Genomic DNA, 17006 nt, shown 5'->3' on the forward strand with positions numbered 1-17006 from the left:
AGTATATATAATATATAATACCACTATACACACACACACACACACACATATATATATATATATATATATATTAGTATATTAGTATAATAGTATATATATTATACTATATATAATACACTACCAATATAATATAGTACAATATAGTGTACTATATCATAGGTTTTAGTAATATATAATACCACAATATAAATTTTAGTGTATATATAATACAATATATATTATATATTACATTACATTATTAATATTATATATGTATATATATATATTAGTATAATAGTATATATTATACTATATATAATACACTACCAGTACAATATAGTGTACTATATCATAAGTTGTAGTATATATAATATCTAGTACCTAGTATATAAATACATAATATATTATATATTACATTACAACATTATTAATATTATTATTATATAATATATTAGTATTATTCCATTACATATAGCAGTGTAGATCTTATATTTCTGAGGAGGGGGCTGTTTAATCCTCATCTGAGGCTTCTTTGCCTATGAAAATCCTATGAAATGCATGGAGTCATCATTTGGAAGTTGACAAATACATTTGACACACAATGTTGCATTGTATCCTGAACATAAGGGGCACTAAGACCCAGAGAACACCAGCTGGTCGACGCCTGCCTGCTGAAGCAGAACTGCTTGACTTCCGAATACGCCTGCGCAGTCGCGCTTTCGAATGCTCTTCTGGAAGTTGGCAGGAAATTGGCAGGATACAATGTTGCATTGTATCCTGAACATAAGGGGCACTAAGACCCAGAGCAGACCAACTGGACGACGCCTGCCTGCTGAAGAAGGACTGCCTGGCATCCGAATGCGCCTGCGCAGTCACGCTTTCGAATGCTCTTCTGCGTGAGCCAGCAAACAGCCAATCAACCTGTCAGGATGGCCGAGCGGTCTAAGGCGCTGCGTTCAGGTCGCAGTCTCCCCTGGAGGCGTGGGTTCGAATCCCACTTCTGACAATAAGGTTGTGCTTTTTAATAATAATAATAATAATATATTATTATTATTATTATTATTTGTATTTCTAAACACAATATATTTTTCGTCTTGTCTCTAAAATCAAAGAGACTGGCAAAACTTCAACAAGAGAATGTTTGCATAATACCAATATATTATATATAATAATACTACTAATATTATGCTATATTAATAATATATTAGATATTATATATAATACTACTACTTTTTTACAATACTACTACTTTTAATATGATACAGTGTAATATATAATACTAATATTATAATATACTAACCATATATACTCTATATAATACAACTAATATTGTAATCTAATAATATAATATATTATTGTAATTTAATAATATAATAATATGTATATATATAATATTAATAATATCATAAAATATATAAAAATAAAAATAATGTAGTAATATAGGGATACTAATATATTAAATATAATACTACATAATACTAATATTGTAATCTAATAATCTAATATATTATTGTAATTTAATAATATAATATTATGTGTATATATATATATAATATTAATAATATCATAAAATATATAAAAATAATAATAATATAGTAATATAGTGATACTAATATATTAAATATAATACTACATAATACTAATATTGTAATCTAATACTATAATATATTATTGCAATTTAATAATATAATATTATGTATATATACATAGAATATTAATAATATCATAAAATATATAAAAATAAAAATAATATAGTAATATAGGGATACTAATATATTAAATATAATACTACATAATACTAATATTGTAATCTAATAATATAATATATTATTGTAATTTAATAATATAATATTATGTATATATATATATAATATTAATAATATCATAAAATATATAAAAATAATAATAATATAGTAATATAGTGATACTAATATATTAAATACTACATAATACTAATATTGTAATCTAATAATATAATATATTATTGTAATTTAATAATATAATATTATGTATATATATAATATTAATAATATCATAAAATATATAAAAATAAAAATAATGTAATATAGGAATACTAATATATTAAATATAATGCTACTTATAAAATATTAGTATATTCTATTAATCTAATGTATTTTATATAAATATAATGTTAATAATATCATAAGGTGATACAAAATAATAATACTAAAAACAATACAATATATAAAAATAAAAATAATATAGTAAGATAGGCAGAGGCGGCCCTAGGTAATTTTCAACGGTAAGCAAATAGTATTTTGGCGCCCTCCTCCCCCCCCCCCCCCCCAACCAATCATTGATATATATTTTCTGTTTGTCGTGGGAGTTCTGTGTGCCATATTTGGTTCAATTCCATCATTGGTGGAGTTCAGAATGCTCTTTGATTGTAGGTGAACTATACATCCCAGTAACTACACTTGCCGCACTTGCTCCCTTGCCTGGCCCGCTTTGGGTCTGGAGGCGTGCCTGAAGACCCCGGCGTGTGCACCAAAAGTCACCTCTTCTCCTGACTTTCTCTTCAGCCATTGGGACCAAGAGAGAGAGAGAGAGAGGTGGAGATGCCCATCTTTCCTGAAGGTAGGCGCAAAAACAAAGGAGGGAGCGGAGGTGGGAGATACCTCCAGCTGGAGGGGCTCTCTCTCTCTCTCTCTCTCTCTCTCTCGGTCCCAATGGCTGAAGAGAAAGTCAGTAGAAGAGGCGACTTTTGGTGCGCACGCTGGGGTCTTCAGACACGCCTCCGGACCCGAAGCGGGCCAGGCACGGCGGCTCCGCCCCTTGGCCCACCCATGGAATGGGAAGAGGAGAGGAGGCAGGTGGAGCGCCGGGGGATCAGGAAAGGGAGCCGGTCATGGGGAAGAGATCGAACGCGGAAAATGATTGAGCGTCGGCTCTGTTTGCACATCCAGTGGTCGGGTGGAGCAGGAACGAGAGGGGTGAGGCGAGGCTCAAGGGCCCGGCCCCTTTGGGAAGAGGATCGCCCGGCAGCGAGGCAAAAAAGCCGAGTCTCCCCTCAGACTGCTAGGGCTGTTGTGAGCTGAGGGGGCGCTCCTCAAGTGGCGGTCGAGGGGCATTTACAGAGGTGCCTCTGCGCCCCTGGCAAAAAAAAAGTGTTCTGTGACCGCTTACTTCGCGTAATGGATGAGCCGCCCCTGGGTAGCGCAACACACAAGGCAGATGGGAACTGCAGTTCTACATATCTGGCAAGCACCAGTTAGTATACATCTCTACAAGGACCCAACTTAGGAATATGAATAAAGCAGAACAGAGACAATCCAAGAGGAGAGGAGACGGGTGGAGCGCCGGGGGATCGGGAAAGGGAGCCAGTCATGGGGAAGGGATCGAACGCGGAGAACGATTGAGCGCCAGCTCTGCTCGCGCACCCGGTGGCCGGGTGGAGCAGGAACGAGAGGGCCTAGGCAAGGCTCAAGGGCCCGGCCCCTTTGGGAAGAGGATCGCCCGGCAGCAAGGCAAGAAAGCCGAGGCTCCCCTCGGACTGCTAGGGCTGTTGTGAGCTGAGGGGGGCTCCTCAAGTGGCGGTCGAGGGGCATTTACAGAGGCGCCTCTGCGCCCCTGGCAAAAAAAAAGTGTTCTGCGACCGCTTACTTCGCGTAATGGACGAGCCGCCCCTGGTAGGCGCAAAAACAAAGGAGGGAGCGGAGGTGGGAGATACCTCCAGCCGGAAGGGCTCTCTCTCTCTCTCTCTCTCTCTTCGCACAATTAAGACTTGTGTGCCAGCTGCGACCGTACCTCGTGAAGTCAGATCTGGCCAGGGTGGTCCATGCCTTAGTCACCTCCAGATTGGATTGCCGCCCCTGGGTAGCGCAACACACAAGGCAGATAGGAACTGCGGTTCTACATACCTGGCAAGCACCAGTTAATATACATCTCTACAAGGACCCAACTTAGGAATATGAATAAAGCAGAACAGAGACAATCCAAGAGGAGAGGAGGTGGGTGGAGCGCCGGGGGATCGGGAAAGGGAGCCGGTCATGGGGAAGGGATCGAACGCGGAGAACGATTGAGCGCCGGCTCTGCTCACGCACCCGGTGGCCGGGTGGAGCAGGAACGAGAGGGGCTAGGCGAGGCTCAAGGGCCCAGCCCCTTAGGGAAGAGGATCGCCCGGCAGTGAGGCAAGAAAGCCAAGGCTCCCCCCGGACTGCTAGGGCTGTTGTGAGCTGAGAGGGCGCTCCTCAAGTGGCGGTCGAGGGGCATTTACAGAGACGCCTCTGCACCCCTGGCAAAAAAAAAGTGTTCTGCGACCGCTTACTTTGCGTAATGGATGAGCCGCCCCTGAGTAGCGCAACACACAAGGCAGATGGGAACTGCAGTTCTACATACCTGGCAAGCACCAGTATGTACATCTCTACAAGGACCCAACTTAGGAATATGAATAAAGCAGAACAGAGACAATCCAAGAGGAGAGGAGGCGGGTGGAGCGCCTGGGGATCGGGAAAGGGAGCCGGTCATGGGGAAGGGATCGAATGCGGAGAACGATTGAGCTCTGCTCGCGCACCCGGTGGCCGGGTGGAGCAGGAACGAGAGGGGCTAGGCGAGGCTCAAGGGCCCGGCCCCTTTGGGAAGAGGATCCCAAGAAAGCCGAGGCTCCCCCCGGACTGCTAGGGCTGTTGTGAGCTGAGGGGGCGCTCCTCAAGTGGCGGTCGAGGGGCATTTACTGAGGCGCCTCTGCGCCCCTGGCAAAAAAAAGTGTTTTGCGACCGCTTACTTCGCGTAATGCACGAGCCGCCCCTGGTCATGTCCCACAATTGGCCAAGCAACCAACTACAGGAAAACCACCAAGATCACCAATGATGACAACAAAGGCCCAAGTCTCCCACTGAAAAAGACAAGGCAAAAGACAAGGCAAAAGAGGAAGTTGGGGCAGAGGAAGGGAGGGGATTAACCGGAAAATTTTCAAAAGTTTCTATATTAAGACAAAATAGCCATATCAGCATTGTTTGGAGTTCTCTCCATTCTACATGTTCTTTCTGGCTGAGAGCAAAGTGGGAGCCATAGATGGTGAGGATTCTGGAGTTCGTAGCCACAGGATGGAAAGGCGTCTTGGTCAAATTGGCATCAGCCTCCAGCAAGGAAAAGTCTTTCTGCCATTGATGTTTATCATTTTTCTCTTTTCAGGTGAGCTTCCTTTTTTTGAAGATGATGGGGAGATATTGGAAATATAGATACTTATTTATGCATATATTGTCTGTACTTTGCAAGGACTGAAATGTAAGAAAAATCAGGTTCTCTCTGTGTTAGAAAATGGCAGGACAGAGAGGATGCACAGGAATAAGATCTGCATAGATCACCATCTTGTTCTTCGCTCTGGCAATGTATTTTCAATCACCCAACACTCTTATGGACCAGTCTTTGAATGTTCTACTAGATCAGTGTTTCTCAACAGCAACCACAACTCCCAAATGTCAAGGTATATTTTCCCCAAGCTCTACCGGTGTTCACGTTTGGGCATATTGAGTATTCATGTCAAGTTTGGTCCAGATCCATCATTGCTTGAGTCCACAGTGCTCTCTGGAGGTAGGTGAACTACAACTCCCAAACTCAAGGTCAATGCCCACCACACCCTTTCAGTATTTTCTGTTGGCCATGGGAGTTCTGTGTACCAAGTTTGGATCAATTCCACATAAAAGATGGCTTTGAAAGGCAGCAGATCACAGGAGCTGTCTTCATAGACTTGTCAGCAGCCTATGATACTGTGAACCAGCGCCTATTCCTGAGAAAAATGTATAATATCACAATGGACGACCACCTCACCCGCCTCATAGGAAACCTGCTACAAAACAGGAGCTTTTTTGTTGAGTTCCAGGGCCAGAGAAGCAGATGGCGGAAACAGAAGAACAGCCTGCCTCAGGGGAGCATGCTTGCTCCATCCATGTTCAACATCTACACAAATGGCCAGCCACTGCCAGAAGGGACAGAGAGTTTCATCTATGCTGATGATCGTGCCATTACCGCTCAAGCAGGGAGCTTTGAGATGGTTGAAAAGAAGCTCTCCGAAGCTCTAGGCGCTCTTACTGCCTATTACAGGGAAAACCAACTGATCCCTAATCCATCTAAAACACAGACATGTGCCTTTCACCTTAAGAACAGAGAAGCATCCCAAGCTCTGAGGATTACCTGGGAAGGAATCCCACTGGAGCATTGCAGCGCACCCAAATACCTGGAAGTCACTCTAGACCGTGCTCTGACCTACAAGAAGCACTGCCTGAACATCAAGCAAAAAGTGGGCACTAGAAACAACATCATACGAAAGCTGACTGGCACAACCTGGGGATCACAACCAGACACAGTGAAGACATCTGCCCTTGCGCTATGCTACTCTGCTGATGAGTACGCATGCCCAGTGTGGAACACATCTCACCACGCTAAAACAGTAGATGTGGCTCTTAATGAGACATGCCGCATTATCACAGGGTGTCTGCGCCCTACACCACTGGAGAAATTACACTGCTTAGCCGGTATTGCACCACCTGACATCCGCCGGGAAGTAGCAGCCAATAGTGAAAGGACCAAGGCAGAGACATCTCCAGCTCATCCCCTGTTTGGGTATCAGCCAGCACGCCAATGACTTAAATCAAGACATAGTTTTCTAAGATCTACAGAGACACTCGCTGGAACACCCCAGCAAGTGAGAGTCCAAAAGTGGCAGGCCCAAACCCAGCACCTCAATCCATGGGTGATACCAGATGAGAGACTCCCCCCTGGGCACACAGACTTGGAATTCGCTGAACAGACTGTGCTCTGGCACCACGAGATGCAGAGCCAACCTTCAGAAGCGGGGCCACAAAGGGGAATCCACGACATGCGAGTGTGGAGAAGAGCCAACCACTGACCACCTGCTGCAATGCAACCTGAGCCCTGCCACATGCACAACGGAGGACCTTCTTGCGGCAACACCAGAGACACTCCAAGTGGCCAGATACTTGTCAAAGGACATTTAACCAACTACCAAGTTTGCAAAATCCGTTGTTTGTTTTTTTTCTTTTCTTTTTCTTTTTAATCTGTGTGTTTGTTCTGTTCTGTTAGAATTGTAACACAATGGTATGGTTGCTGATGACACGATAAATAAATCAATTCCATTGTTAGTGGAGTTCAGATTGCTCTTTGATTGTAGATGAACTATAAATCCCACTAACCACAACTCCCAAATGTCAAGGTCTGTTTTCCCCAAACAATATTCAGATTTGGGCATATTGAGTATTCATGCCAAGTTGGTCCAGATCTATCATTGTTAGAGTCCACAGTGCTCTCTGGATGTAGGTGAACTACAACTCCCAAATGACAAAATGACTCCCCCTTCCCACAAGTATTCAAATTTGGGCATATTGGGTATTTGTGTCAAATTTGGTCCAATGAATGAAAATACATCCTACATATCAGGTATTTACATGACGATTCATGATGGGAGCAAAATGACAGTTATGAAGTAGCAATGAAAATAATGTTACGGTTGGGGGTCACCACAACATGAGGAACTGCACTAAGGGGTCACGGCATTAGGAAGTTTGAGAACCACTGTTCTAGATTCTGCAAAAGGGCTTCCAATTATTTTGAAAATATTGTATTGTACCGGGATTGTGGCACAGCTGGCTGGGTGTCAGCTGCGTTAAGGTCACTACTGACCGACAGGTCATGGGTTTGAAGCCAGCCCGGGTCGGAGTCAGCTTCCAGCCAATTGTGTAGCTTGTTGTCAACCTTTGCAACCTGAAAGACAGTTGCATCTGTCAAGTAGGAAATTTAGGTACCACCTATGTGTGGGGAGGCTAATTTAACAAATTTATGAGGCCATAAAAAAATCTCCAGCAAAAGCATGCGGGGAATGCGGAAAGTACTTCATCAGTGTCGCAGATGGACGGTGAAGCGACAGCTCCCCTGGTGGCCAGAAAATTGGAATGTTAAATAGCCTCTGACTGTCTGTCTATATGTGTTGTGTGTGTATGGCATTTAATGTTTGCCATGTATGTGTACATTGTAATCCGCCCTGAGTCCCCTGCGGGGTGAGAAGGGTGGAATATAAATACTGTAAATAAAATAATAATAAATAATGCAGAAGGAGATCTGTGTTAAAAGGGGGAGGAGAAGGGGGACCTGTTATCTATACATTCCAGAGAGACTAGTACAACATAACCCAGCGTCTTCCTTCTAAGTAAGGAATCTCTCCCGTTCCTGACAGGTCAAAGTAGGCCCCTTGATTGACGTATGTAAGCTGCTCTTGAGAAAAATATATAGAGATATTCCTCTCTCATGCTGGAAGATTGAATTTGATATTTCTATGATGCTAAGGTGGCGCAGTGGGTTAAAGCATTGAGCTGCTGAACTTGTTGATCGAAAGGTCGCAGGTTCGATTCCGGGGAGCGGCGTGAGCTTCTGCTGTCAGCCCTAGCTTCTGCCAACCTAGCAGTTCGAAAACATGCAAATGTGAGTAGATCAATAGGTACCGCTCCGGCGGGAAGGTAACGGCGCTCCATGCAGTCATGCCGGCCACATGACCTTGGAGGTGTCTACGGACAACGCCGGCTCTTCGGCTTCGAAATGGAGATGAGCACCACACCCCAGAGTCAGACATGACTGGACTTAATGGCAGGGGACTACCTTTACCTTTACCTTAAGGTGACGAAATGATGGTGTCAATGTATGTAGAAGCATGTTTCTTTGTTTGCCTGCATTTGTAGAGGTATAAAAGGCACAGTCAATGCCTTTATCCTCACTCTGGTTGCTTTTGGACACAGCTCCACTCCAGGGGAGAAGAAGATCTACAAGCCACTCTCAACACCTTCGCAGAAGCATACGAGAAGCTCGGCTTGTCATTGAACATCGAGAAAGCCAAAGTGCTGTTCCAGCAGCCAATCCCTTTCCAATGCCAGACATACAGCTTAATGGTGTAACATTAGAAAATGTTGACCATTTCCGCTCCCTTGGCAGCCCCCTCTCCACAAAAGTCAACATCGACACCAAAATACAACACCGCCTGAGCTCAGCGAGTGCAGCATTTTTCCAAATGAAGCAGAGAGTGTTTGAGGACCAGGACATCCATAGGGATACCAAGATACCTGCTTATAAAGCTATTGTCCTCCCAACCCTGCTATATGCCTGCGAAACGTGGACTGTCTACAGACGTCTCATGCAACTCCTGGAACGAGGAGAAATCCACACTCACGAGAAGTCAATCCGAGTTGAAAGCACACACAATCAGGAACACCAACCTGCAGATCCCAAACCAATGCCGAACACGGAACAGGAAGCGAAAAGTCCACACAGTACCCTATTCACGAACGTTCACCAACACCTTGCCTTCTGCAAAGTCCCCTCATTCCTGAACCCACTTTTATCTACACATCATCACCAGAAGATGAACTGACCACCACCCATTCATTATCCCTCGTGGCTGCTCCCAACTTTTCACGTGAATTCCTACTTCCATCCCTCCAACTTCTCAATCTCCTGTCAAGACTTAGATCCCCCCAAGACTCAGTTGGATTCCCCGATTGCCAGTCTTTGCTCCCAGAGAACACCATAAATGTATCGCTAGATGTTGGCAACAAAGATCTGCATAGTCAAAGCAATGGTATTCCCTGTAGTATACTACGGATGTGAGAGCTGGACCTTAGGGAAGGCTGAGCGAAGGAAGATCGATGCTTTTGAGCTGTGGTGTTGGAGGAAAGTGCTGAGAGTGCCTTGGACTGCGAGAAGACCCAACCAGTCCATCCTCCAGGAAATAAAACCTGACTGCTCGTTGGAGGGAAGGAGACTAGAGACAAAGTTGAAGTACTTTGGCCACATCATGAGGAGACAGCAAAGCCTGGAGAAGACAATGATGCTGGGGAAAGAGGAAGTTAAAAGGAAACCCATACCAAAAAAGGGAAATGCGAAAGACTGCTCAAACTTCCGTCCAGTGGCCCTTATTTCTCATGCCAGTAAGGTAATGCTCAAGATCCTGCAAGGAAGACTCCAGCAATCCGTGGAGCGAGAGTTGCCAGACGTTCAAGCTGGGTTTAGAAAAGGCAGAGGAACGAGAGACCAGATTGCCAATATCTGGATGCTGGAGAATGGAGAAAGGCAGGGAGTTTCAGAAAAACATCTACTTCTGCTTCATTGACTATTCTAAAACCTTTGACTGTGTGGATCATAATAAATTGTGGCAAGTCCTTGGTGGGATGGGCATCCCAAGGCCCCTTCCCTCTCTCCTGAGGAATCTGTACAAGGACCAAGGAGCCACAGTCAGAACTGACCACGGAACAACAGACTGGTTCAAGATTGGGAAAGGCGTACGGCAAGGCTGCATCCTCTCACCCAACCTTTTGAACGTGTATGCAGAACACATCATGCGAGGATGTGCGGGGCTTGAGGAATGCAAAGCTGGGGTGAAAATGGCTGGAAGAAACATTCACAACCTCAGATATGCAGATGACACCACTCTGATGGCCGAAAGTGAGGAGGAGCTCAGGAGCCTTCTAATCAAGGTGAAAGAAGAAAGCGCAAAAGCCGGGTTGCAGCTAAACATCAAAAAAACCAAGATTATGGCAACAAGAATGATTGACAACTGGGAAATAGAGGGAGAAAATGTGGAGGCCGTGACAGACTTTGTATTTCTAGGCGCAAAGATGAGTGCAGATGCAGACTGTGGCCAGGAAATCAGAAGACGCTTCCTTCTTGGGAGGAGAGCCATGTCCAGTCTCGATCAAATAGTAAAGAGTAGAGACATCAGACTGGCAACAAAGATCCATTGCCTAGTCAAAGCCATGGTCTTCCCTGTAGTCACCTACGGATGTGAGAGCTGGACCTTCGGGAAGGCTGAGCGGAGGAAGAGGGATGCTTTTGAGCTGTGGTGTTGGAGGAAAGTGCTGAGAGTGCCTTGGACTGCGAGAAGATCCAACCAGTCCATCCTCCAGGAAATAAAGCCCGGCTGCTCACTGGAGGGAAGGAGACTAGAGACAAAGTGGAAGTCCTTTGGCCACATCATGAGGAGACAGGAAAGCCTAGAGAAGGGAATGATGCTGGGGAAAGTGGAAGGTAAAAGGAAGAGGGGCCGACCAAGGGCAAGATGGATGGATGGTATCCTTGAAGTGATTGGACTGACCTTGAAGGAGCTGGGGGTGGTGACGGCCAACAGGGAGCTCTGGCGTGGGCTCGTTCATGAGGTCACGAAGAGTCGGAGACAACTGAATGAATGAACAACAACATCAGTCGTGGGCAGCAGATCACAGGAGATGTCTTCATAGACCTGTCAGGAGCATATGATACTGTAAATCAGGGGTCCTCAAACTAAGGCCCAGGGGCCAGATACAGCCCTCCAAGGTCATTTACCCGGCCCTCGCTCAGGGTCAGCCTAAGTCTGAAACTACTTGAAAGCACAGAGCAATAACAACAATCCTATCTCATCAGCCAAAAGCAGACCCACACTTCCCACTGAAATACTAATAATTTTATATTTGTTAAAATTGTTCTTCATTTCAATTATTGTATTGTTTTTAAGTGTTATATGCAAATAATCCGGATTATATAGAGAAAAACCCCGGATTAAATAGCGCAGCGTCCAAAGTCTCCCAAAACAAAGTAACAAGTAAAGCACAAGCTAACAAAGGTCCGTGAAGCAAAAGCCATTGTCCAAAGCAGTCCGAAGTCAAGAAGAGCCACGTCCAGAATTGTGAAGATCCAAAGTTCGAGAAGTCAGTGTCGTAGTCGTCAAAAGCAATCCGAAGTCAAAGAAGGGGGAAACCGCACTCACGGGAAGTAAAGCTGCGTAGAACACGGATGGCAGAGCAACCTGTAGATCCAGGACCCAAGCCCAACACGAAAGCGGCAGCGACAAAACCCAAGGCACGATACCAACACTTTGCCTACTGCAAAGTTCTAACATTTTGATTCTTACTTTTATCGACAATTCCTCACTCGATGATGAGCTTCCCTCCACCCCGTCATCATCACTTTCAGCTGGTTTGGCTTCCACAGCTGAACGCCAAGGCCCATCCCTCCAACTCTTCCACTGCTTGTCAAGACTTAGGTTTCCCCATGAATCCACAGTATCCCCGGTTTGCCAATCCCCACTACCAGAAAACCCTGCAAACATGTCACTAGATGTTGGTTGAGTACAGGTGTTGGGGTTCAGCCTGATCCTGATCTGTGTGAACCGGATTCTCTGATAGTTTTTCCAACTGAGCAAGCTCTCCCTGACCCTGACAGTGTGGAATCTGTTGTTGATGCAGAGGTCAGCGGAGATGAAAATGAAACTCAACAGCTGGAGGAAAATGTTTGGAAGTTAGCCGTGATATCACTAGCCGTGATATCTCTCCACCTGGGGTTTTTAATGAGGACCGAAGAGAACAGATAGTTAGAGACAGAAATGTTTCCCAATTCCTACGAAGGTCACATCGTTTACAGGAGAGACAGGCCCAGACGTTAAAGTTAAGGGGCATTTCAAAGAATAGCTTCTTTGGTTTAAGAGGCCTCCTGCCGGGTGCCTCTTTAGATCAAGCAACGTTTGGGACTGTGGCTGTGCCTTGGCAGAATTCCTGTGTTTCATGGCCGGTAATCCCAGAGGCTTAGTTCTCAAATTCATGGTTAGTAAAAGGCTAACAGATTCCTGGTTCTTGTGTTGTGGCTTTTGAAATTTTGCTCAAGTTCAGAGATTCTACTGACTGCTGTGTTTTTCTGTGGCTTTTTGACTTTGCATTTACCTTTCTGTTGTAACCAATTTTTCATCAATAAACAAGGATTGCTTTTCCTACAGTCCAGTGTGGTGGATTTAATCTTATGGTCTCGTTTCTTGAACTGGGATGCAACAACAGATATCACGAACCTCTTGGTCCTTGGTCCAATCCAGTGCCCCATCCTCCTCCTCATCACTCCCAGACCCATTACTCCCAGTGAAACCCATGAAATCCTCCTCCTCTGTGGGAGCATTAAGTATATCCGGATCTTTTTCCTTTGACACTCTTCATTGGATCCTGACTCTCGAGTAGACCTCTTAAATCCCCTGTTTACATCCGCGGAAACTCCTTCCTCCTCCTCACTCATTTCACTTTCAGAAAACCCTTCGAAGGAATCTTCGTCAGTGGGTGACATAAGTATTTCCCGAATCCTCTTCCTTTGCTGATCTTCAATTAACTCCTGAGCACACCTTTTCCCTCTTCTACCACTCATACTATCAGTAGTAACAGTACCAGGAGACTCTACTACAATATTTTGGGCTTGCACAAATCTTGGCCCGGCCTTTTAAATTTTTTAATTGCCTTGAACAGGCAGGATTACTTTTAATATATTATTTTATTTATCGTGTCATCAGCAACCATACCATTGTATTACAATTCTAACAGAGCAAAACAAACACACAGATTAAAAAGAAAAAGAAAAACACACACAGATTTTGCAAATTTGGTAGTTGGTTAAATGTCCTTTGACCAGTATCTGGCCACTTGGAGTGCCTCTGGTGTTGCCGCAAGAAGGTCCTCCATTGTGCATGTGGCAGGGCTCAGGTTGCATTGCAGCAGGTAGTCTGTGGTTTGCTCTTCTCCGCACTCGCATGTCGTGGATTCCACTTGGTGGCCCCATTTCTGAAGGTTGGCTCTGCATCTCGTGGTGCCAGAGCGCAGTCTGTTCAGCTCCTTCCAAGTCGCCCAGTCTTCTGTGTGCCCAGGGGGGAGTCTCTCATCTGGTATCAACCATGGATTGAGGTGCTGTGTTTGGGACTGCCACTTTTGGACTCTCACTTGCTGAGGTGTTCCAGCGAGTGTCTCTGTAGAACTAAGAAAATTATGTCTTGATTTAAGTCGTTGACGTGCTGGCTGATACCCAAACAGGGGATGAGCTGGAGATGTCACTTCCTTGGTCCTTTCACTATTGGCTGCTACTTCCCGGCGGATGTCAGGTGGTGCAATACCGGCTAAGCAGTGTAATTTCTCCAGTGGTGTAGAGTGCAGACACCCTGTGATAATGCGGCATGTCTCATTAAGAGCCACATCCACTATTTTAGTGTTGTGAGATGTGTTCCACACTGGGCATGCATATTCAGCAGCAGAGTAGCATAGCGCAAGGGCAGATGTCTTCACTGTATCTGGTTGTGATCCCCAGGTTGTGCCAGTCAGCTTTCGTATGATGTTGTTTCTAGCACCCACTTTTTGCTTGATGTTCAGGCAGTGCTTCTTGTAAGTCAGAGCATGGTCCAAAGTGACTCCCAGGTATTTGGGTGCGCTGCAATGCTCCAGTGGGATTCCTTCCCAGGTAATAATCCTCAGAACTCGGGATGCTTGTCTGTTCTTAAGGTGAAAGGCTCATGTCTGTGTTTTAGATGGATTAGAGATCAGTTGGTTTTCCCTGTAATAGGCAGTAAGAGCACCTAGAGCTTTGGAGAGCTTCTGTTCAACCATCTCAAAGCTCCCTGCTTGAGCGGTAATGGCACGATCATCAGCATAGATGAAGCTCTCTGTCCCTTCTGGCAGTGGCTGGTCATTTGTGTAGATGTTGAACATGGATGGAGCAAGCACGCTCCCCTAAGGCAGGCCGTTCTTCTGTTTCCGCCATCTGCTTCTCTGGCCCTGGAACTCAACAAAAAAGCTCCTGTTTTGTAGCAGGTTTCCTATGAGGCGGGTGAGGTGGTCGTCCTTTGTGATATTATACATTTTTCTCAGGAGGAGGCGGTGGTTCACAGTATCATAGGCTGCTGACAGGTCTATGAAGACAGCTCCTGTGATCTGTTGCCTTTCAAAGCCATCTTCTATGTGCTGAGTCAGGTTCAGCACTTGCGATGTGCTTTAATATATGTGAGTTATGGTGACTATTTTTATGCTTATATTGTTTTGTTAATCTTATGGTCATGTTGTTTTACTTTGTATGTTTTGTGATGTTACCTGGGAACAGCTCTGAGTCCCCTCGGGGAGATAGAGCGGGATATAAATACAATTATTATTATTATTATTATTATTATTATTATTATTACTATTATTATTATTTCGCCTTTCACCTTCTTATAACATTTCTATTTGTTCTTTCCATATTCTAGCCGTGGCATCCCCGGGTTCCTCATTGATTCTGTCACCGTCCTCTTTGAGTGTCCTGGAAGGATCGACCGTGAAGATGTCTTGCAAATTCCAAGGAAACATTACTGGCAGGTGGTATTGCAATTGGTATCACAATGAAACCAGGAAATTAAATTCAAGTCATATAATTACAGACAAAGCCACCCAAGTGAGCAATCTCACTCTGAAGAGAGTTGACATCGAGGACTCTGGAACGTATCATTGTCAGTTTGGTAACTCAGAGGGCATCAAGTCTGTCAGTTATAGGACAGAACTCATAGTTCAAGGTAAATCATTCATTTTCTGTCACTTCTTGAATGTTTGTGGGTTTGGGTGAATGTGTCTTTCTCTCCAATGTCTTTTTGGCAGGTGCCAATCACACCGTCAAAGGGGATGACATCTCTCTAAGGGTCTATAGCAGTGGTTCTCAAACTTCCTAATGCCGTGACCCCTTAGTACAGTTCTTCATGTTGTGGTGACTATTTTATCTTCAGAAATGCTAAAACGATGCTTTATGTTCAGATTGTAACAATAAAAATACATCCTGCATATCAGATATTTACATTACAATTCATAAAGGTAAAGGTAGTCCCCTGACATTAAGTCCAGTCATGCCTGACTCTGGGGTGTGGTGTTCATCTCCATTTCTAAGCCGAAGAGCCAGCGTTATCCGTAGACACCTCCAAGGTCATGTGGCCGGCATGACTGCATGGAGCCCCCGGTGGCGCAGTGGGTTAAAGCACTGAGCTGCTGAGCTTGTTGATCGAAAGGTCACAGGTTCGATTCTGGGAAGTGGCGTGAGCTTCCGCTGTCAGCCCTAGCTTCTGCCAACCTAGCAGTTCGAAAACATGCAAATGTGAGTAGATCAATAGGTACCGCTCCGGTGGGAAGGTACAATTCATAACAGTAGCAAAATAGGACATGTGCAGTGTGCATAGGAACTTGGTCATCGTTTTTTAAACGATGGTCTGGGGGACAGTAATCCGGCCCCCCATTGAAAACGTTTGAGGACCCCTGAGCTACACAATTGGCCGGAAGCTCACTCCGACCCGGGCTGGCTTCAAACCCATGACCTGTCGGTCAGTAGTGACCTTAACGCAGCTGACACCCAGCCAGCTGTGCCACTATCCCGGTACAATACAATATTTTCAAAATAATTGGAAGCCCTTTTGCAGAATCTAGAACAATGGTTCTCAAACTTCCTAATGCCGTGACCCCTTAGTACAGTTCTTCATGTTGTGGTGACCCCCAACTGTAACATTATTTTCGTTGCTACTTCAGAACTGTCATTTTGCTCCCATCATGAATCGTCATGTAAATACCTGATATGTAGGATGTGTTTTCATTCATTGGACCAAATTTGACACAAATACCCAATATGCCCAAATTTGAATACTGGTGGGATGGGGGAAGGGGGAGTCATTTTGTCATTTGGGAGTTGTAGTTCACCTACATCCAGAGAGCACTGTGGACTCTAACAATGATAGATCTGGACCAGGAGGAGGAACAAGCTGAAGATCAATCCCGACAAGAGAGAGGTCCTTCTGGTTGATCGTAAACCTGACCGGGGTATAGGGTGGCAACCTGTGTTGGATGGGGTTACACTCCCCCTGAAGCAACAGGTCCGCAGTTTGGGAGTCCTCTTGAATTCAACGCTTACGCTTGAGGCTCAGGCGTCGGCAGTGTCCGGGAGGGCTTTTGCACAACTGAGACTCGTGCGCCAACTGCGACCGTACCTCGCAAAGGCGGATCTGGCCAGAGTGGTCCATGCCTTGGTCACCTCCAGATTGGACTACCGCAATGCGCTCTACGTGGGGCTGCCCTTGAAGACGGCTCGGAAGCTCCAACTGGTCCAACGATCAGCAGCCAGGATGCTAACTGGGGCCCCTTACAGAGAGAGGTCAACCCTCCTGTTCAAGGAGCTCCACTGGCTGCCGTTTATATTCCGAGCCCAATTCAAGATGCAGGTGCTTACCTACA

The 17006-nt window shown here is 45.0% G+C and overlaps 1 protein-coding gene and 1 non-coding gene across 2 annotated transcripts in view; both read left to right on the plus strand.

Annotated features, from left to right (window-relative positions):
• Positions 1–902: 902 nt before the first annotated feature.
• On the plus strand, positions 903–985 carry TRNAL-CAG (transfer RNA leucine (anticodon CAG)). Its single transcript has one exon. It is a non-coding gene; the product is annotated as a tRNA-Leu (tRNA).
• A 3963-nt stretch (positions 986–4948) lies between these two features.
• Positions 4949–17006, plus strand: part of LOC137097537 (tyrosine-protein kinase-like otk) — a 29907-nt gene continuing 17849 nt past the window's right edge. Inside the window, exons 1-2 of the mRNA XM_067470881.1 lie at positions 4949–5133; positions 15011–15313. Coding sequence (XP_067326982.1) covers positions 4977–5133; positions 15011–15313 — 460 coding nt within the window. The 5' untranslated portion in view covers positions 4949–4976. The remainder of the gene's footprint in view (positions 5134–15010; positions 15314–17006) is intronic.

Source organism: Anolis sagrei, chromosome 8, assembly GCF_037176765.1.
Source record: "Anolis sagrei isolate rAnoSag1 chromosome 8, rAnoSag1.mat, whole genome shotgun sequence".
Taxonomy (NCBI): Eukaryota; Metazoa; Chordata; class Lepidosauria; order Squamata; family Dactyloidae; genus Anolis; species Anolis sagrei.